At 55.0% G+C, this 22,164-nt stretch overlaps 2 protein-coding genes across 6 annotated transcripts in view; both read left to right on the top strand.

The window, feature by feature from the left end:
• GAS7 (growth arrest specific 7) overlaps positions 1-7,798 on the top strand; it is a 203,445-nt gene extending 195,647 nt beyond the window's left edge. For 4 of the 5 annotated variants that reach the window (XM_021694759.2, XM_021694763.2, XM_021694762.2 and 1 more), the window contains exons 13-14: positions 970-1,068; positions 1,640-7,798. In XM_021694759.2, coding sequence (XP_021550434.1) covers positions 970-1,068; positions 1,640-1,753 — 213 coding nt within the window. In that variant the 3' untranslated portion in view covers positions 1,754-7,798. The remainder of the gene's footprint in view (positions 1-969; positions 1,069-1,639) is intronic. The other variant, XM_021694760.2, reaches the window with a different exon arrangement.
• Positions 7,799-11,586: 3,788 nt separating this feature from the next.
• RCVRN (recoverin) lies at positions 11,587-18,091 on the top strand. Its single transcript, XM_021694730.1, has 3 exons — positions 11,587-12,078; positions 15,067-15,178; positions 17,976-18,091. Exons 1-3 carry the CDS (start codon positions 11,698-11,700, stop codon positions 18,089-18,091), a joined length of 609 nt encoding a protein of 202 aa, XP_021550405.1. The 5' UTR covers positions 11,587-11,697.
• Positions 18,092-22,164: the final 4,073 nt, after the last annotated feature.

Here is a 22,164-nt window from a genome sequence, read left to right as displayed (position 1 = left end):
ACCGTGAAGTGTGCTTGACACTTGGGCCATTGGGTTGGATGAGAAAGGAGGCCTGGTGCCAGGTCCTGAGTGCATTGTCCCACTGCCCAAAGCTCCCCTCGTCCATCCGGCACAGGACAGACTAACTCTCTGCGTGCCCAGGTGTCAGCCCACCGGAGCAGATTAGAGGCCTCCCCCAGGGACAGTGACCTAGTCTTCCTCCTGGTTAATCTCCTAATTAAGCTCCCGCTTTACCCTTCTTCCCAGCTAATCACCTGGGCAGTGACCTAGTTGTGCACAGAATAGCAGCCTGATCCTCTAAATTCCAAAGATGCAGAACCATCTAGAAACCAAAGGACAAGCCCTTTCTCTTCCATTTATTTGACCATGGCCATCTGACTCCTACCCTTCCCCCCCACCCCCCGCCCCGAGTCTCCTGGCCTGGTCTCTGTTCTGCACTTCAGCATTAGATGGACAGAGGAGAGGAGGCTGCTCGGCAGAGGCCCAGGGACAAAGCCCCAAGAGGCCTGAGGCACAGAATCTCGACATGTGACCCATGTGTCCACCGTGTCTCGGGAACTGGGGCCAGGGCTGCCCTGGGGCAGAATCCGGACCCTGGTTTCAACCCCGCTCCTCCCCTAATGCTTTGGGCAAGTGATGTTACAGATAAGAACCTCTCTTAAAATGCCCCAGGACAATTAAGTAACGCGTGCAAAGCTCTCGGCACCCACCGCGCCCGCCCGCCGGGCAGAGCAGGACTCAGGAGACACCAGCTGCTGAGTCCTCCCCTCCCCCCACCCCCATGCTGGGCGAGTTCAGCCCCTGGGGGTCCGCGGGGGTCTGCGGCGGGGGCGCACCAAGCAGGCGGTGACGCCTGTCTTGTGGGGGGGGGGCGGGGCTGGGACGTGAGTGGCGGGAGGGTCCCCGGGTCGGGGCACACGCTCAGGGATGTCCGCCCCTCCACCCCCCCACCCCCCCACCCCCCGCCAGGAGTTGGAGCGGCTGGAGGTAGAGAGGGTGGAGATGATCCGGCAACATCTGTGTCAATACACGCAGCTTCGGCACGAGACAGATATGTTCAACCAAAGCGTGAGTCGCCCGCCCTGGGCCGAGGACCCCTGCGGGGGGGCCGGGGGGGGACCCGGGCCAGAGGAGAGCCACCTGGCGCTGGGCGCTGGCAGGTGCCTGGGCCCGGGAGCCCCGTCTTGGGATGGGCTCCCGGACCTCCCCTGGACGTCCTCGTGAATCCCTCCCAGGCGACAGGAACACGCGTGAGCCGTCAGTCCGAGGAGAAAGCAGGTCAGGACAGTTTAAAATAGCTGAGGCTTTACCGCCTCCCGTGGCAGATTTCTTACCAAAAAATAAAGAATCCAGAAAAATTCAAACCCCCTAAAGCGAATGTTCCATTGGCCCTGTTCTGGGATGGTAAAGGTGGGGACGGATGGAGGAGGAGGCCCCGGATCTGGAGCTGGGCCACCCTGCCCTGTCGTGCAGGCCTGTGGGCTGGGGGCAGAGGGCACTGAGCAGGACGCAGAGTGGGGCCGAGAACCCCGGGCTCCCCGCCCTTGCGACGCTGCGCACGGCCGTCCCTTACGGGGGCCTCTGTTGTCCCTGGCGCAGCCACCAGCTCTGACTGCGTCCCCTTCTCCGTCCCTTGCAGACAGTCGAGCCTGTGGACCAACTGCTTCGAAAAGTGGACCCAGCCAAAGACAGGGAGCTGTGGGTCAGAGAGCACAAGACGGGCAACATCCGCCCCGTGGACATGGAGATTTAGACGGGCACGCACGGCCCCGGGGGTCCTGCGGAGGCGAGGGGCTGGGGGTCCCGTGGAGAGGAGGTGGCCGTGCCCGCCATGGGGCCCGCTGCCGAGTTCAGCTGCCCTCCCACCCCCTGTCTTGGGCCTGGTCCACTGAGCTGGAGCGATTCCAGAAGGGTGGCCCTGCTGGGAGCTGCCGGTGTGCCCAGGCCAAGAAGACGGATCCACAGCCCTACCCTTGTCTCCGAGGCCGAAGCCCCCCCCCCCCGCCCCCCCGACTCCTGCACCATGCTTGCAGCTCCAAGGACAAACTGAGGCTGGAGCTTTGTGGTCCCTGCTAAGAACCGGAGGGGTCCCCTCCCCACCCAGAACCACCTGTCATATACTTAGGCCCCTGGAAGCCCCAAGGCCCTTTGTCTAGCTGGCCCCCTGTGTCCCGGGCTTTGGAGGGTCACGGGAGAAAGGTCCCTGTCTCCAACCACGTATCAGGATCAGAATCGTGGATCGAAGGCACCGTTCAGCTCCCAACAGCCCGCACCCAGAATTCTTTGCAGCCCACCCTCTTTATTGTTTTCCCGTTGCATTCTGGGAGCCCGCATCCTGGCTCTTCTTGGCCCCCTTTCCACCGTCTGGGGTCTTGGGAATAAGGCCTGGCTCCTCTCTACCCAGACTGACCCTGCCTGGAGAGGTCAGGATGGAACTACCTCATTCAGCACATCAGCCCCAAGTCAGAGTGTTGAGTCGCGTTTCATATTAGGTCAGGCATCTTCTGTAAAGTCTCTGGGCTGGAAACCCCGATCCATCCAACCCTCAGCTGCTTCCTTAGGGAAGCTCCCTCCGGCCCCCCTTGCCGCCCCCTTCCCAGGCTCTTTGCGGGGCTGGCTTAGTCCCCTGTGGGAGGGGGGTTGGGATGGGTCTTTGTCCCCACCCCCCTACCCCCCCGCCCCTGCAGAGGGCTCCACCTGCTAGTGCATGGTGGGCGTGGGACCCCATGTGACTTTCTCTCCCTAGTGGCACTGCACAAGCATGGCAGACTCTCATGGTCACAGCGGGGTGTCCTGTCCTGAGCATGACGTGGGAAGCATTCAGCACACCGCTCATCAGTCCCTCCCTCTCTAGAAACACAGCAAACCCGTTCTCCACCATGTCAGACCCTGAGAATCCGCACCAGGGGACCGGAAGACAAAATGACACCCCCCGCTCCCCGAAGGTGATCACGCGGCCAGCAGGGGGCAGATTCTAGCCCAGAACCCACGGCCCGAGAACCCATCCTTCTTAGCTCATCTTTCAAACCCTTGATTACTTTCAACGTGCAGGACCCATACACGCCCTACAAGGGCAGGATCCTAAGGGCACAACTCCCCGGTCCCTCGGTCTTCATGCTGGGAATTGAGGACTTACTCATCTTGAGCCTTTTGGCACCTCTTTCGCTGGGTCAGAATTATGCGCTCACAGTTTAGAATAGAAAGATGCCCAATGTCCTAAAGTAAGCCACACTCTGTCACTTGTCCTGTTGAACCATCTCAACCAAAAAGGTCAGCGCGGAGGATGGATCTGTCCCTGGCAGGGAGGACCGCTGTGTCCGGATGGGGGGTTGGGCAGGGACACCAGCGACCGATTTTAGGATATTATGTCTTGGTTTCTCTATGAAAAATGGGTGTTGGTAGTAATTGCCTTGTGGCTTTAGTGGACTAATTTGTGGTTGATTTTCAAATGTTCAAAGCCAATAGCCTTGTTACTAACAGATATTTTAAGTGTGATATGGCTCATTGGTTTTTGTTTTCTCCCTCCCTTCTGAGGGTTCCTGAGTCTTCTGGTCCTCCCTGGGACAGGGGGCGGGGGGCTCTCTTGCCTCGTCCAGGGGAGCCCGAGTTGGCCCAGTGTGGGTTTTCTGAAGTCATTCTTCCCCCACCCCCACTCCTCAGCTCACTCTCATTAGCCTCTTCACATTCTTTTCTTTTTTCTCTATGCTCCTTCATTCATCAAAGAGCTTAGTCAGCAATGTGCTAAGTTCTGGGGACAAGAGAGGGCAAGGGAAAGACCACCGTCTCTTCTGCGTAGACTTACGTTTTCTCCAGGGTCTCGCAGGTCCTTAACCTTGGCCTTCACATACAAGCACTCTTTGCAGAGTTGTGGTTTCCAGAGATACTCTCTGTCATGCTGGTACATCTGCATTCATTCATTTGTTCACTGAGCAGACACTTGGGACGAGCCAGGCATCGTGCAGGGCACCAGAAATGTAACCACATGCGAGACACGCGCTCTTTCCCGGTCTCCTCTGTTCTCCATATAGACAAGAGGCTCTAAACCTCTCTGGAGAATGAGAGCATGGCACCTCTTCCACATTTAACCGACTCGGAGCCTAACGTGAACATGTCATCCTAACACGAACCACTGCCGTGTCGTAGTTCCCCGCTGGGTGGAAGGTGGACAGCAACAAGGGTATATAATCACCTGGTCCTCAGCGCTTGCAGCCCGGATGCAAGTCGGACCTCAGAGATTTCTCTCGTTTCTTTTAAATAACTCTCCTCACTTGACAGAGAAGAAGAATGAAGCCCAAGGATGGCCAGTGAGCCCAGGGAGTGAGGATCGGGGTCTGTTAACAGGGCTTTCACCCTGGGTGAACCAAGATGAGGCTGAAGTCTAGAACATCCCAAAGTGCCCTTCGGAGTAGCGCTCTATCCGGTTGTTGCTGTCTCATTTTATTCTTGTAAATTCGGCGTTGAGGTTGTAAGAGTATGGCCGGGTTTATTCAGAGAGTGTCTAGGATGTTCCTGGGCACATCCGTTGTTCTCTAAGAACAAGTGAGCCCCTTCTACCTGCCCTCCTACAAGACATGGATGCACTTAGTTTTGTCTATGAAAACCTGATTTTTGGGGGGAAAAAAATCTCTAAGATAAATGGTGTTCAAAATGAGTTGGTTGCCACAGCAACCTCCAGGAACAGCCACTATTCCTTCCTTCTGTCGTTTTTGATCAGTATTGCAAAGCCTTGGCCAACCGGACCACAGGGCCAGCTCCCTGTGGGACCACCTTGGGCCTTCTTTCTACCCCCCTCCCCCCACCCCACCCAGCGCCTGTCGGGCCGGGAGGATTTCTGTACCAGGAGGCGCTTCTCTCTGGGGCTGGTTAATGACCAAGGCGAACAGAAACAGTGTCCACACTCACAGACCGGGGGGAGAAGGGGGGTGTTTCTCTTCCCTTTGTGAAAACCAGTCAATTACTAGATTAGTGGATGGGTACCTAAGAATCTTGGCGAAGCCAAAGTCCCTTCTTGGAAACACTAGCCATAAACTTCAAAGGACATCAAAGACTTTGGCTTGTTGAAGTGATTTGACTTCCAGCCGCGAGTGACCTTGAAAGGGAGAGTTTAAACAGGATTCTGCAGACCCACTGGTGGTTATGTAGGTAGGGAAAGCACTTCAGGCGTGTTAAGTGGGGTACAGATCAGCGTATTCCCCGAATCCTCCGACCCCTCCCAGACCTACCGCCTTTTTTTTTTTTTTTTTAAGATTTGTTGAGGTGTTTGACATACCTACTGGGGTTTATTGACCTACAGTGAAATGCACCCTTTTGAAGGATAGGGTTCCGTGAATTTTGACAAACCTACAGTCTTAAAACCACCATCAAAATCATCATCCCATTTCTATCACTCCTGAAAATTCCCTCCAGCTCCTTTAGAGCCGATCACCCACACCTGCTCCCCATCCCGCCCCCTGGCGACCGCCAATGGATCATCGGACCCTACGGTGTTGCCTTTTTCTAGAATGTCCTATAAAAGGAGTTACCGATGTAGCCATCGAGTACGACTGCTTTCCCAAGGCTTCGTGCTTGGGGTCACCCACGTCGTGTGCGTCCCTAGCTCGTCCCCACGTTTCGTGGAATCCCGCTCTGTTGCATGGGTGAACCACGTGCTTCCTTGCTCATGAAATGCGTTGTTTGTCCTGGAGGCTCCTGGCCCAGGGTCCTCAGCTTGTTTGCACGGCTGCTTCCTGTGCCTCCCGAGGCTCCCCCAAATGCCAGCCTTGCCCACAGTAGTTCTTGGGGCTCACACTTGCCCTTGTGGTTCATTTCAGGTTTTTGTGCAAAAAGGGGCCGGGGATTGGGGGAGGGGTGCCTCCCACTTTTGCTGCACCCTGAAGCTTGCACCTCGGCTGGTAGATCCAAACACTCCTGGGGGGCCCTCGCTTGAGCTCACACAGCCTTTGGCTTCTGAGCATGAGGGGGCATGGAAGGCGAACGGATGAATTGCAGGTGAAGACGCAGAGGGTGACCTTGGGCTGGCCATGACCTTTCCCTGGGTCTCTGTTGCTCCATCTGTAGGCTGCAGGTGTACCTTCTGGTCTCCCCAGTCTCCTCTAGCTACTGCACTCCCTCCGCCCCTTCCCGTTTTTCAGGGTCTGTACCCGACACCATCACACTTGACCTGGGCCCCATCGGCGCGGGTTGTGCGTGGTGGTGTCTGAAATCCTCCTGAGAGGGATACCCTGGCACTTCTCTTACTTAGACACGAATGGAGCTAAAATGAAGAGTTTCCCAAGCTGTTGAGAAATGAGGGAGTTCCTCCTAGGGCCCTGAAGGGGGGAGCACTCATACGTCATTACCTTTGGGGTCTCGCCCCCTGATCTTTGATCTCATGTCCTGAGGTCTATTTCCAAGGAGCCAGGCAGGCATGATGGAGACAGAGCCTCTTCCCATGAGCTGCTTGGCACTGCTGGAGGTTCGCTCAGCTGGTGGTCACACCGAGCCAAGCCTGTGTCTGCAGCCCACTGTCGGGGGGGCGGGGGGCGGCAGATGGTGGCAGAGATGGGACCAAACCCAGCCAGCGCCGGGCAGGCTAGGGCATGACCCCCAAGGTGATGACTCCGCCAAGCTGTGTCTCGATGGTGCCCTGCTCGAGGAGCTGTGAGCCCTTGGAGGCAACCAGGCAGCCCTCTGAGCAAACGGAAGATGTTCCTGGGGCCAGGCCAGGGGGCAGGGCGTGGGCCATGGAGCTCAAGTCTGCAGGATCCCATTCTTCTTGGTCGCATCCGGGTTGTTTTGCCAGGCAGGACTCTTGGCATCCCGCCCCCACGGGAGTATTACTTCTGTCTGGCCTTTCCTGAAAGTGGAGGACCCACTGCTGTTGAGCGGGTCTGGGTGAGAATAAGACAGGTGACAGGAACCAATGTTTTGTTCTCTAACCCTTCTGATGCGGGGCGTGGAAAGGAGCCTTTGTTGGGAAGCGTCTCTGAGGGAGCTGGGTTGGTGATGAGCTTTGGGTCTCTCCCTGTGTGCTGTTCAGGGGACACTGACCCCTTGTGTTGCAGGGACATTTCTAACAGGATTGCAGTGGTGGAGGGCAAAGGGTCTGGGCACATGGGCACCGTCATGGGGATGGAGAGGGAAAGCGTTCGGTGCCAGGGCAGGAACAGTGGACTGGCCCCACTCCGCGCCGCCTCGTGTGTCCTGTAACCCGAAGTGAAGTCACATCCCCTCCCGGGACCTCCGTACTCCCTCGTTTGTCAAGTGAGCGGAGACACATCCTTTCCAGCAGCATCACACGCAGCAGACCGGCTCTTGGGAGCTGTGGCCTCCAGGCAGCCGTGTGGACCCAGGAACAGACATTCAAAGGGACACCAGCCATCCCTTGGTGACAGGGGTCCCAAACTTGCATATCTTCCCTTCCCTGGGGACAGAGATCATGGGGGGGTGGGGGGGGGATAGCCCTTTCACAGATGAGCACATCAGCAAACCCTATGACAGTGGGATTTTCTAACAGAATAAACTTGCTTATTTGGTCTGTTTTCTGTAACTTTTGCTAAATACTTTATACATTTTTAATGTTAAAAAAAAAGCTGTGTCTCCTGCCAGCATTCTTCATCCCGGTATGAATGTGTTTATGCCGCATTGTATATCCTTCCATCCTCTGGCTGCCTAGATCAGTAAATAAAATTGATGTACTATAATTTATAAGTAACACTGTTGAAACTCTGATCCCTATGGAGGCTGTAACCTGCCCTTCCCCGCCCCTGTCCCCCCGTAATAGCATTTGTGTGTATTAATGCTAAAGAATTAAATGTTTAAAGGGTTTAAATTTTGAAGGTGTTCGCTATATATAATTGTTTTGCATTATTATAAAGCATTTTTAGGAAGTGAAATGCTCTCTCATCCCCTTCCCCCCCCCCCCCACTTTGGCTCTGTGTGTACACTTAAGATGCTTAGATTCATCCCATGTAAAATAAACTGTCCAGAGACACTGGGTCCTGCTGGATGACCCTCCTTCCTGGAGGGTCTGTCACCCTCTCCATTGTATAAATGGTCTCAGCACTCCTTCCAGGCTCCCAAGGTTGGCGATAATCTTGTGCCTGATGTCTTAGCAGAGGGCACCTGGGTGAGGACCCTCCCACACAGATGGTCACTGTGCTGCTGGACCCACGCACCTGGCCCTTCTCGGCCCCCTCCCCTGGCGACTTCTGTCCCTGTGGACAGAAGGGGTTCCTGGCTGTTATTTCTTTCCCCATCCATCCATCCATCCATTTATCCATTCATTCATGCAATAATTATGGAGCACCTACTATATGCCAGACACCACTTTAGGTAGTGGGAACACATCGGTGAGTGGAACAGATGAAGAGCCCCACTTACCTGGAGCTGGCTTTCTAGCAGGGAGAGAGACAACAACAGTCCGCAGAATAACTAATCCCATGTAGGTGCAGAAGGTGTGAAGTGTTAGGGAGAACGAAGTACCGGGCAGGGTATGAGAATGGGTGGTTTCAGGGTTGACCCCGGGGTAAATTGCAATATTAAATAGGGCGGGTGGGGGCAGCCTGTTTGGGAAGGTGACATTAAATCAAAGGCAAGGAGACCGCGGGTGGGGGGTGGGCGGAGCCCAGGAGGTAGCTGGGGGAAGAACGTTCCAGGCAGGAGATGGCCTGGTTATAGGCAGTGGGGGTGGGGGAGGGATACCTGCTGGGTTGGGGCCAACGTGGCTGGAACAGAGAGGGATGGTGGGCGGGGGCAGCGGACGCTTGAAGGACTTTCATGCTTGGGGGTCCGAGCCAAGGAGCGTGAGGCCCGACTTCATGGCTGTAGGGCTGGCTACAGGACTGTTGGGAACAGGGGCGAAAGGGAGGCAAAGAAGCTGGACCGGGAGGGGACGATGGTGCCTGCAGGATGTGGTCACGGTCACGGGGGAATTGGTGGGGAGGGGTCAGGGAAGGTGGCTCCCGTGCGATTCTCGACAGATTGGGATGGGGTGTGACAGAGGGGCGCTGAGGATGACCTCAAGGGTTTCGGTCCAAGCCACCAAAAGGATGGACTGCCATTTCTTGCAATGGGAGGGCCGTGGGAGGAGCATGCCTTCCCATTCCCCGCCACCCGCCCACCCTCTCTGCACCCCCTTTCCCGGCTCAGTGCAGACTGGGGGGCAGCTTCTGGTTCCAGGCCACGGGAGGAAGGGCCATCTTGTCCTTCAGCCCAGAGCAGGGGAAGGTAGGGGAGTCAGGGTGAGTGCTGGGGGCTCCTGGCTTGGGATGGGTGCGACAGGGCCAGCCTCGGAAGAGAGCGCATCTCTCCGTGGCCAGGCCAGGATGGGGAGTCACAAACTGAGGTCCTCTGATTGGAGGGCGGGCCTTCTCCCCAGCAGTCTTTGGGGTTTGAGGAGAGTTTATGGCCCCAGCTCAGACTTAACAAATCCATTCACAATACATCATCTCCAACAACTTGTTTGGTTAAGGAGCATAAGCATAAACTCTCCCTCTGATAGAAGATGTTTATGCAGGTTTTCAAACAAACCCCCAGGTCATGACCCTCTCTCGGCAGCATCAACACAGATGTCTGTGGTCCCATCCCGCGGCCCGGCCCCTCCTGGGCACAGCGGCCTGAGGAATGCAGGCCTCAAGTACCAGGCTGCTTCCCACCTGGGTCTGGCTCCTTCCTCCTCGCCCTCGGCCAGGGCAGAAGGGCCTGGGGGCCTCTGGCTTCCTCCTGCATTAACCCAGGACGCATCCCCCGTCTCCTTGCCCCTCCGGCTCTTCCAAGGTCATGGCGAACCCAGCCCCTCACCGACAGCCCGGTCGCTCAGGCCGCCTTGGGAAAGCAGTCGTTGTAATGTAATGAAAAGACCCCGAATGGGGAGCCTGGCCGCCCAGAGCTTTCCTTCTGGCTTTGCTGTTTAGCAGCCATTATGACCCTGGCAGGCTGCATGCCTTTTGGGGCTCCGTGCCTGTAACATTGGCCTCCCCTGATCTGCAGGCTCAGTGTGGACAAGCTTGGCACCAAGAGTCACTTCTTTTTTTTTTTTTTAAGATTATTTATTTATTTAGAGCTTGCAGTGGGGGAGGGGCAGAGGGAGAGAATCTCCAGCAGACTCCACACTGTATGCGGAGCCTGATGCAGGGCTCAATCCCCCGACCCTGAAATCATGACCTGAGCCAAAACCAAGAGTTGGATGCTTAACCGACTGAACCACCCAGGAGCCCTGCCAGGAGGCACTTCTAATTACCTCCCAAACCTGGTTCGGAGACAAGGGGTGAAGCCTCTGGCCTCACTTTCATGGGCTGGGGTGGGTTGGTTGGTTGGTTGGTTGGTTTCTGAGTGTGGTGACTGTTCTATTTCCAACTGCTCTTGAGAACAAACACCTTGCTCCAGGATAGTGAAAGTCTAGGGAAAAAAGAAAGGTCTTCTATTAAGAAATAATATGCTCTCACAAACTGATGGGAAAAAATAGTAAGTACACACACACACACACACACACACTCCCTTACCATTAAGGCCTCCTGAGAAATACTCTGGAACCACAGGGGTCAGGACTGAAAAATCTAGAACCACTGGGCGATAATCCCGAATGACCACATTTAAATGGCATTGAACATGGGCAGCCCCTTCCAGTGGGTGGCACTGGCCTCACCACTCCCAGTTGTCCCCGATTCACCTGCTTTGCTCACTCACTCCACCTGCTGGCCCCTGTGGGCAGTTTAGGTTTTGATTTCTGTCCAAGATGAGTAATACCAAAAACTAACATGTATTTAACACTGACTGTGTGCCTGGCTCTGTTCTAAGTGCGTTTGCACATATTTACTCAGTTTAGCCTCAAAATAACAATGAGGTAGACACTATTATTATGCCCGTTCACTCAAGGAATATTCACTGAGGGCCCCAACCTGCCGGGCACCCTGTCGGCAATGGAGATGCGGCTGGGAACAAAACAGACAGAATGCCTGCCTTCTCGGAGCTTTTGTTCTGATGTGGACCCACACAGCACACGGGGTAATTCAAAGTGAGTCAGAAGGCGTACCTACAAGGAAGAAAAATAAAGCGGGCTTTGGGGCGTGCGGATGGTTGGGGACGGGGGTGTGCTCTTGTAAACAGAGAGGTCAGTCCAGGCCTTGCCAAGGAAGGTGAAGGATTAGAAGAACACCCTAGGCAGAGAGAGGTTAAGAAACACACCTAGGGTCACACAGCCAGTAGGCTGCAAAGCTGGGATTTAAACCTGGGCTGGCTCCGGAGCCTGGCTTTTAACGACTGCAATATAGAGCTCAATGCAAAACGCCACTCCTGCCCTGGGGACCCTTAGAGTTTGGGGGGAAGACAGGCCATGAGCGTCATGGTTCCTGGAGAGCTGGAGTAGGGGAGGAGGAGGGAGGGACAAGGGGCCGCAGTGAAGGCCAAGGATTTGGCTCTGCTTCTGACCTCCTGTCCTGTCCTCCCAGAAGGCCAAGATGGATTGGCCACCTGCTGTCAGCTTTTTCTTTTAATCTCAGGGCGGGGGTGGGGGCGGGGGGTATCTGGGAGCCTGGGCCCCACCCCCATCCCGGCCCCTCCTCCCTCCAAGGACTGGGGTGAACCGGCCACAAATCCTCTAATCCACCAGGACCTCCGAGTCCGTGTCCAGCAGCAGCGCCCTCGGCAGCCAGGACAGCGTGTCGCTCGCACCCGCCGGTCCAGCCGCCGCCGCCTGGCCAGGCACACGCGGCCTCACCCATGGGGAACAGCAAGAGCGGGGCCCTGTCCAAGGAGATCCTGGAGGACCTGCAACTGAACACCAAGTTCACGGAGGAGAAGCTGTGCTCCTGGTACCAGTCCTTCCTGAAGGAGTGCCCCAGCGGCCGCATCACGCGGCAGGAGTTCCAGAGCATCTACGCCAAGTTCTTCCCCGAGGCCGACCCCAAGGCCTACGCCCAGCATGTGTTCCGCAGCTTCGACGCCAACAGCGACGGCTCGCTGGACTTCAAGGAGTATGTCATCGCCCTGCACATGACCTCGGAGGGCAGGACCAACCAGAAGCTGGAGTGGGCCTTCTCCCTCTATGACGTGGACGGCAACGGGACCATCAGCAAGAACGAAGTGCTGGAGATCATCACGGTCAGTCTCGGCCGCCCTCCCCATGGTGGGCCTGGGCTCACCTGGGGTCCGGGGTCCTACGGCGGCTTCTCTTGCTGCCACCGCAGCCGCCAGGGGTTCAGGGGGACATAGCGGGGGCAGGGCTGGCTGGGCCGAGCTGGGGGTCCAGGCGAGAGCATGGGAGGAGGGGTCTCCAGGACACTGACTTTAATAGAGGCTGGCCACTTCCCCGCAGCTTCGTCTTCCTCCTGAAGAAGAATCTGGGTATTTCCTGTTAATTACATATTGTTTCCTTCCTTCCTTCCTTCCTTCCTTCTCTCCTTCCTTCCTTCCTTCTCTCCTACCTTTCTTCCTTCCTTCCTTCTCTTCTTCCTTCCTTCTCTCCTTCCTTCTTTCTCTCCTTCCTTCCTTCCTTCTCTCCTTCCTTCCTTCCTTCTCTTCTTCCTTCCTTCTCTCCTTCCATCCTTCCTTCCACCCTTCCCTCCCTCCTTCCTTCTCTCCTTCCTTCCCTCCTTCCCTTTCCTTCCTTTCCTTTTCCTTCCTTCCTCCTTCCCTCCTTCCTTCCTTCCTATCTTCATTAAAGTGTCCTTCCAAACCTTCCACGGCACATATTCAGATTCTTCCACAGTTAGTTTTAAGTATGTAACATGTTTCGAATACAAAGTAGAAGGAGGCCAGCTTTGAGGGACATGAAATATGGGTTCCAGTCCTCATGGTCTTCATCGCCTGAGGCAGGGTCACTTCACCCCGGGGCGGCTGGGGGCTCAGCTTTCTCACCCGTCCTGTGCTCTGGACTGAGTCGCCGGCCCCTCGCTGGCTTGCACTTCCAAACCACGCTCTCCTCCCTGCCCACACTGGCCCACATCAGATCATTTGTTGTGAAGATTTTAGGTGTCTTCAGAATAGTTTTATTTATTAGGTAAGGAATTTGTGAAATGTGGAAGCATATGCCAAAGACAATTGAAATTGCCTTTAATTCCATCATCCGGAGGGAGCTACTGTCAATATATTGGTGTATACCTTCCCGGCCCTTTATCTGTATATATATATTTAAAAATAATTTTGGAACAATGACATATCAGACCTTTTTTCAGTTACCATTTCGTCATGTTTTCCCTATCAAGGTATCTTCTTCAAAACCATTTTGTACAGCTGCTTAGAATTCCGTCTTACAGAAAGACCTTAACATTATTTAACCAGCCCTATAGTTTTGGACAATTGGGATGTTTCTATTTTTTTCTTCTGATGTCATTTATATTGCCCTTCACTTGGTATCTTTTCCTGGCATTTTTGAACCCCCCACCCATGTCCTTGTTTTATTCCCCTAATTTTTTCCTGGTAAGAGGGAGGATGTCTTTTGTATTTTATCTCATCTTTTGGTACATTTGTCATCCTGCTTGTGTTTGCACGGTTCTCCCCCTGATTAGGAGAGACCATAAACCAAGTGGCCGAGCAGGCAGCCTGTGGGCAGCGGACTCGGCCCGGGTCTCCGGTTAAGGGCGGGAAGTCACTGGCATCTGGGCACGCTCCCCTGGATTGGCAGGTGGCCCGGGACAGGGAGCAGGACCTCAGAAGCACCTACAGGATGTGAGGCCCTGCAGTGGCCTCCAAGCTGGTGCTCCTTGAGGAAAAGGAAGAGGGAGGGGAAGGATCTATAAGACCCATGGCTGAGGCAGTGAAAGGTGATGCCAAGGCTCTGCAGTTCACTAGATCACATGGTCACTGCCCCGGGGGTCCGAAGTCATAGGTTCTAATCCCAGCGCTGCCACCAACTAGCTACATGGCCTTGGAAAAACCTCTGGGGCCCAGGGTAAGGACCGATGGCTCCGACAGTCTGTCCTTGGAGTTAGAAGCCGGGCAGGGCAGGCAGGCACTCCCAGGGTTTAGCCCTCCGGCCTGCACGTGGTTCCCCTGGCTCAGGACCCAACCAGGGGTGTTAAGGGGGCGACCCCCCTACACTTGGGTTGCTGGGCACCCCCGGGCTCTGAGCGCTGGCAGCCAAGCTGCTCCCTGGAGCTTCTGGGTTTGCTTCTCTGGCTGTAGCATGAGGGGGGAGTGTGCTAATTTCACAGGCATTACCGCCCCTGCCTGAGTGTCTGCAAGGTGCCCCCCAACTCCCACGCAACTCACCTGCTTGCACCCCGACCTTGCCCCAACGCTGAGCGCGCAGGCAGGCATGGGCTCGGGACCACCATCGGAGCGTCCACTCTGGCCTGGCCAGGCCTGGAGTTACTGAGCTGGTGGGGTCCTTGTAACCTGGAGCTGGGAGGCACACGGAGACCCCACCTTGTCCCTCTCCCTACCCCAGCCCCTAGGATGCCCTCCAAGCAGTGCAGTGTGAGGATGAAGGTTCTAGAACCAAACCGCCTGGGTTAGAATCTCTGCTCCTCTGCTTCTAGCCCAGGAGACTTCTAGCAAGCTGGTGCACCTCAGTTTCTTCATCTGTAAAATGGGGCCAACAATACCCACGTCATAAGGTTGCTGTGGAGGTTGCAGGTACAAATGCTTAGAAGTGTGGCGTATGTTAAGCGTTTGACAAAGGTTAGCCGTTATTACCGTCGGCGGACCCGGCTGGGCAACCAAGGTACCACATGGACCCCGAAGAAGCCGGTTGATATTCTGCGACTTCAGGGCTATAGCGTTCAGGTAGTGGTTCCCAAACTGCCACCTTGAGGGCTGCTGTGGGATCATCATCAGAAAGCTTTTTGTTTCTTATTCTCATTTTTTTAATAAAATGAAAGTATTGTGTCTACATGGTCAGGAAATCCAAAAATTCAAATGCAGAAAGGGCCTGAAAGCCGCCTTTACCCCTCCACCCCGTTCCCTGTCCCTTCTGAAGATCTCAAAAATACAGATACTCCGACCCCACTCCCCCGCACTTTGGTTCAGCGGGGCAGGCTGGGGCCTGGGCATCTGCATTTTAACCTCTGCCATGGGGGACGCCTGGGCCCAGGGGTCGTCAGCCCCTGCTGCTCCTTCTGATGAGAACTTCCTCTTTATTTGGTGCAGGCTATTTTCAAAATGATCAGTCCTGAGGACGTGAAGCACCTTCCAGAAGATGAAAACACGCCAGAGAAGCGAGCCGAGAAGATCTGGGGGTTCTTTGGAAAGAAGGATGATGGTGAATTCCTTCCCCTTTCATAGCCTTTGGTTTTATAGTCACGGGCTGTTTCCCAGAGACCCCCGATGAGACTGGTCCTCCGAGGGCCCTTGTCCAGGCAGGACCGGGGACACTCCATCCCAGTATGCGCTGCGGGGCTGAGGGCCTGGGGTGCAGGGGAAGGGGGTGAATGGGGACGGGGCTGTAAGCAGACCGGTCAGTAGGGTCCAGCTCTGCTGCTGATGGGGACCAATGTCACATCCCCTTTGCACCTCCAACCCCATCACCACCTGAGCTCTCCGGGGTGGAGGGAAGGCTCTGAATTCTGGAGCGCTGGTGAAGGAACTTAGCAACTTAGAACAGCCTTAGCGCCCAGGGAAAGAAACGGTCAAAAGTCAAGACAGCAGCTCTTTAGCTGTATAAGGTTGGCCTGGGGGGTTAGAAGCACGGCCAAGCAGTTTCTGTTTAAACGGATTGCTCTTTACTTGGGTGCACTTTACTTGGTTTCAAGAATGCTTTCTGCACAGTTGGGACAGGGCAAACTTCAGCTCAGTCTACATCTGAATTAGCATCGAGTCCCAAGGAAGTGGGATCACAATTTACCTGCTTTTACTCCAGGGAGTTAGTTTCGGTCCCCCCGAGAAGCACCGCCAGAAGGAATTGGGTTTAGATTAGATTGGGAGAGATTTTTTTTTTTTTACTATGTTTTTTTTTTTTTAATTTAATTTTATTATGTTATGTTAGTCACCATGTAATACATCATTAGTGTTTGATGTGGTGATCCACGATCCACTGTTTTCGTATAACACCCAGTGATCCATGCGGTACGTGCCCTCCTTAATACCCATCACAGGGCTAAGACGGGCCTGGGAGGGAAAACGGGGAAGAAGCTGGAGGATGCTGGGAACGCCCAGACTGCAGAGAAGGTAGGGCCCCTGTGCATAGAGAGGCAAGGGCAGAAGACTTGAAGCCGTAGTACCACTGTTTTGGGAAAGCTTTGGCAAACCCCCCCCGGGGCATCCTCGAGTCCCCTTCTTCCAGGCCGGCCTGTCTCGGTCCGCTGCCTTGCTCCCTCCGTCTTGGGCTGGAAGCAGCCCATGGGGAGATGGTCTGTCACTGAAAGCAGAGATAGATTCCAGAACAGGGCAGCTGGTCTGCTGTGGCATGATGCTCATGGCCAAGGCAGGGAGGATACGGTAGAGGGGGGCAGTGTCGGGCAGGGGGGGCAGGCGGGGCAGGCTACAAGCTCACGTGGCCATGGGGGCCTGGAAGGTGAAGGGAGAGAAGTGGACAAGAGCCCTACGACGTGGCAGGGACTGGCCAGTCGTGGACAGTGGACATCTGCTCTGGTGGTTTCCAGCTGGTTGCTGCCACGTGGGAGATACCCAGCCCACTGGGGCCTCATCACCTGATTCTCTAAAAGAGAGGCGGGCATGGGAGATTTTGAACATCTCAAGTGTCTCACTTGAGGACCTGCAGTGGGGCCCGAGCGCCTCTGCGGGGCCAGCACTGTCTCCTTTTGTGATCTCGGGGGCAGGCCTGAGCAGGACGTTACCTAAGGGCAGGTACAGATGGCCCTGGCCCCACTAATCTGCAGTCTAGGAAGAAGACTGAGAAGCAAGGGGGGCCAGAAGCAGGGGGGAGGCAGGTGAGATCTGGGCATAATATTTAAGGAGGCACTCATTCTCAGCTGCTAGCCCTGTGCTCGCACCACCCTGAAAGTGAGAGCGCCTCCTTCAACTTTGCTGGGTAGGTAGAGTAGTCCCAGTCCTGATGTGACCGCCCCCTTGAGCACCTTGCCCTCCTCCCCTGCACACTGTGGCACCTCCCCCACTGACTCTTTAACCCCGGTCTGGCAGGTGCCGAGTCCCCTGTTCTACTCGCTAACCTGAAAACCGACCCATGGGAAGGTCACAGCCGCGGCCGGTGGGCAAGCGGTGATGTGTGGGGGCTGCCGTTTTCAGAGGGTCCCTCTGCAGACAGTGCCTCACTCCACATTGGGCTCTGACCCTGGGCGTTTCAAGCTCTGTGTGAGGCTGATGGGGCAGCTGGGACTTCAAAACCCAAATTTCACTGCCCAGACCTGTGCCTAAGCCGGGAGGGATTAAGGATGTCCGAGTGGAAATCCAGGTCGGTTCAGCCAAGCTGTGGTGAGCCCCCTCTACGTGCAGGTACTGTGAACCTCAGCATAAGCAGAAAGGAACCCCTGTCTCTTTCCAGAGTTATTTAGACGTGCGACTGTCTTAGCCATCAGACCAAGAGCTTCCTGGGGCAGGGGCTTTATCTCCCTCCTTCCTGGGCCACCCCCTGCGGTGGCCTCGGCTCTCAGCACAGGGGCTCTGGGACAGAGGAGATGTCAGCCCCGAGCTAGGAGGAAGGCGGAGAGACCGGTCCACAAGCCAGGCTCTCCCTGGCACCCTGCTGGACCCCTCACTTTTCAGGCCCTACTCCCCGGGTGGAGCGACAGAGATTCTGTTTGCTCTGCTCCGTCCCCCAGAAGCTCCCCCAGAGCTCCAAGCTTGGGTGCTAGGGTAATAGTCAAAATATTTAAGAAGCAGCAGGGCAGAGGCACTGACCAATCAGAAGAGCCCCTCACAAGGCCCGTCATTAACCCTCTCGCTGCTGGTTCCGAGGGAGGTCCAGGGGTCCCGGGAAGGAGCTGGGTATGGGGGCGGGGGAGGTATCCTCAGGGGTGGCACCTAGACTCAGTGATTTCATAACAGATACTTCCCCACGGGGCACGCTGGCCAGTGTCAGCCTCGCCCTGCAGCTTGAAACAGCCGATCCTGACTGCTGCCTTTCTCCCCCGCACGGACAGATAAACTCACAGAGGAAGAGTTCATCGAGGGGACGCTGGCCAATAAGGAAATTCTGCGACTGATCCAATTTGAGCCTCAAAAAGTGAAGGAAAAACTGAAGGAAAAGAAACAGTGATGTCCACCCGCTGCTCGGCCCTGCCCCCTCCCCTCCCCAGGCACAGAAACCCACGGGGTGAGCATGCACACATGTCCCAGGGGCCAAGGGGCCTTCCTTGGCCTTAGCCTCCCTCTTGTTCTACCCGCCACCTCCTCTCCCCTGCCCGCGGCCCGTGCCTCCGTGATAATCCCAGGATTAGGTCGCCGGAGTCCTCAATATCACCCTCCCACGTAAGCTCCTTTGTGGGTTGCTGGGTAAGCAGGTTCCAATAAATGCGAGAGGAGCTGGGCACCCAGCTGACGGATCGTTCTTGAACTGGAAAAGGAAATGTTTTCTGGCGGCTCAGCCTCGGAGACAAGGACGACCCTGCAGTCATGGGCCAGGGTGCTGGGACCGTGGTGGAGATTGGAAGCTGCATGGGGTGGGGGGTGGGGGGGACTGTCGACCTAGAAGAAACCATTCCAGGCGGTGAGGTGACCCTGGAGACGTGCTGAGCGCTGCGGGAGGGGTGGCTCCTCCAGAGGGTCAGGGAAGTTGTTCCCAGATAGACACGTTGAAATTAAGGCCCAGTGGACTGTGGGTGGGGGGCGGGAGGTGGATTGGCAGGGAGGGCAGGAACCTCGGTGTCCCAGAGGGCAGCCCACACAGAGACCCTGAAGCAGGAATGAACATGCCAAGTTCCAGGGTAGGAGAAGACCAGTGAAGCCAGAGAGCCCAGGGAGGAGCCCAGGGAGGAGGAAGAACCAGTTGTGAGTTATACCTAAAGGTAGGCATGGACCAGACCACGCCAGGCTTTTCTGCAGCCCATGGAAAGATGGGGGTTCGCAGTGGGGGTAGTGGGTATCATTGTGGGGTTTGAAGTAGGAGGGACTTATGTTTGTGGTGGAAATAAGTCAGAGGGGTAAGACTGTGGACAGGAAGCCTGGAGATTACACTTATATAGTCACCCCAGGGGTCCTCGGCCGCAGGGGACCGGCCTGGAGAGAGTGGGACGACTCTGGAGATACTCAGGAGGTAGCATCTTCCTGAATGGCTGCAGGGGGGAGGGGGGAGGAGCAGGGATGGCAGCGAGGTGTGTGGCCTGGGTGCTGGGTGAATAGTGATGTCGTCTACCAAGATGGGAAACTCAGGGAGGGTCCCTGGTTTCAGGGGATAATGGCAAGTTCAGATTTGATAGGGTGAGAGAGGTGGGGGCCCTCATTTTAGAGACGAGGAAAAGGAGGCCCAGAGACAGCGAGCAGCTTGCCCAGTGTCAACCAGCTAATGAGCAAAGGTTGGCCAGGGCTGCCCACTGGCCTACACCACCTTGTCAGAGCTCCAGGGCCTGGGACACCTTGGAATTCCACCAATGGGCTCTCAACATCCTTGTTCTCATTGTTGTGAAGGCCCATCTACTCTCTAGCCTTAAGTTCCAAAATGAGGTCGGAAAAGTATACGGAGGTCCCAGACACTTGACCGACCTGTATGCAACGCCCCCCCCAAAGCAGGAGGGTCTTCATTTGTGGGTGTTGTGGGTGAGCCCCCTCTCTCCTCCCTGCTGGCTTGAGTTTAAAAGCAGAGGCACTGCATAATAACCTTGTTGGTCTATGGTTCAATGAGAGGCACAAAGGGGCTACTGGATCTTCTAGGGCCAGTGGAGAGCTCAGCAGTGCTAATGTAACTAGCATATCTTCTGTTAGCTTGGGGTGGCAGGGCCACCACTCCGGCTGGGTCTTGTACAGTTCCAGGATTCTCTGTGGGAAAATGCTGAGAGAATCCAGAAGCGGTGCAAAATCCCAACTAGACTGAAGAGAAGGGAAGGAGGTGGGGGTGGTGTTGAGCCACATCATCAAGACTCTTCCGGATCCAAGGGACAGAAGACCCAACATGGATCGCCGTGGCACAGATAAGAATTTATTGACTCATGGAACAGAAATCCCAGGAGTAGCACTAACTTTAGGTCTGGCTTAATCCAGGGGGCTCCAACAATGTCTCAGGGCTCTTCTCCATCTCCTGGTCCTACTCTCTGCCGTGGTGTCTCCTTCTCAGGCAGGCTTTTCCCGTTCTGGCAAGATGGCCACCAGCAGATGCAGGCTTACTTCTTCACGGTTCCAATATCAGCAAAAAAGAAAAAAAAAAAAGGCTTTCTGCTGAGAGTCCCAGCCTGAGTCCCAGGACCACCTCTCGTTGGCTCTCATTGGTGATATGCCCATCCCTGACCCAGTATGTGGTGCCAGGGGAGGTCCTGCTGGGATTGGCTAAGCAGATTTTTGTGGCCAGCCTTGGGGCTGAGGGTGGAGTTGAGACAGCTCAGACGTCATGAGCTGGGAGTGGGGAGATGTATGGTTCCCAAGAGGAAAGTTTGGGTCTTATTAGTATAAGAGGAATAAATTGTAAAAATAGATGTCCATTCTAGGGACCTTGGGGAAAGTCACTTCACATCTGAATTTCTGCTTCCTCACATACATGTAAGTTCAAGGGCAGAAATGGGTCTTCTCAAGAGCAGTAATCCAAACTGCTCTCAAAGGCCTCTTGTGCAATGCCCCTTGTCTATGTCTTAGCATCCCTAGCTGGGGTCCCTGACAGATTCATCAGTAGGTTCGTCAGCACCAACTGCTATTGCTACACCAGACCCCATTCTCACCGCAGCCGAGGCTACATTACTTCTGATGTGCCCGGGCTTTGCGCTGGGCTGCTGGTGAACCTTCCGGGTTAAAATATATGGTTTGGGCCACGGCGAATGGCATGTGTCATGGGAACCGTTCTTGTCACTGTCTCCTGGCAATGGCTCTTTTATTTTTTTTATTTTTATTTTTATTTTTTTAAAGATTTTATTTATTTATTTGAGACAGAGAGAATGAGAGAGACAGAGAGCACATGAGAGGGGGGAGGGTCAGAGGGAGAAGCAGGCTCCCCGCCGAGCAGGGAGCCCGATGCGGGACTCGATCCCGGGACTCCAGGATCATGACCTGAGCCGAAGGCAGTCGCTTAACCGACTGAGCCACCCAGGCGCCCGGCAATGGCTCTTTTAGACGTCATCTGTGGCTTCCCCTTGTCGCCAGAGCTCAGACCCTGTCCGCGGAGCCAGATGGGGACACAGACAACATACCGCCCACTCTACCTCCATTTCTGTCCCTTGGAGGCCACACAAATTTATCAGATGAGGCCGGGTAAGGCTCAGCTGGGATGCCCACCCTTCAAAAAACAAAACAGAACAAAAAACCTCCACAAAACTGGATCAACCCCACCTACATCGATTATCACTCAGAGTTCTGAGAATCAGTTAAGTCTGTTCTTAGGGAGGGGCGCCTGGGTGGCTCAGATGGTTAAGCGTCTGCCTTCGGCTCAGGTCATGATCCCAGGGTCCTGGGATCGAGTCCCGCGTCGGGCTCTCTGCTCCTTGGGAGCCTGCTTCTCCCTCTGCCTCTCTCTCTCTCTGTCTCTCATGAATAAATAAATAAAAATCTTAAAAAAAAAAAAAGTCTGTTCTTAGGGAGGAATTTCTGAGCTGTACGTGTCACAGGTGGAAAGACCTGATTATTTGGACGTCAGCAGAGCACTATGAGTTTTGGGGGGGAGGTTTCACCTCGAAACCTTGTCCGATGTCTTCAACCTTGGTCACATATTAAAACCAGGCTTTGGCCTCCAAAACACAGGCAACAGAAGAAAATAAACAGATAAACTGGACCTCCTCATGACCGAAAGCTTTTGTCTATCAAGGGACACCATCAAGAGCGTGAAGAGACAACTTACACCATGGAAGGAAATACTTGCAAATTATATATCTGATAAGGGATTAAAATCCAGAATAAGCAAAGAAATTCAACAATTCAACAACAAGAAAACCCCACACGGCCTGATTTTTAAAAACCGGGCAAAAGGGCGCCTGGGTGGCTCAGTTGGTTGAGCGACTGCCTTCGGCTCAGGTCATGATCCTGGAGTCCCGGGATCAAGTCCCACATCGGGCTCCCTGCTCGGCGGGGAGTCTGCTTCTCCCTCTGACCCTCCTCCCTCTCATGCTCTCTGTCTCTCATTCTCTCTCTCTCAAATAAATAAATAAAATCTTTAAAAAAAAAAAAAAAAAAGAGGGCGCCTGGGTGGCTCAGTTGGTT

The sequence above is a fragment of the Neomonachus schauinslandi genome, chromosome 15 (genome assembly GCF_002201575.2).
Source record: "Neomonachus schauinslandi chromosome 15, ASM220157v2, whole genome shotgun sequence".
NCBI classification, from domain to species: Eukaryota; Metazoa; Chordata; class Mammalia; order Carnivora; family Phocidae; genus Neomonachus; species Neomonachus schauinslandi.
The sequence above is the reverse complement of the archived record's forward strand: the minus strand, read 5'-3'. Positions and strand labels throughout refer to the sequence as shown.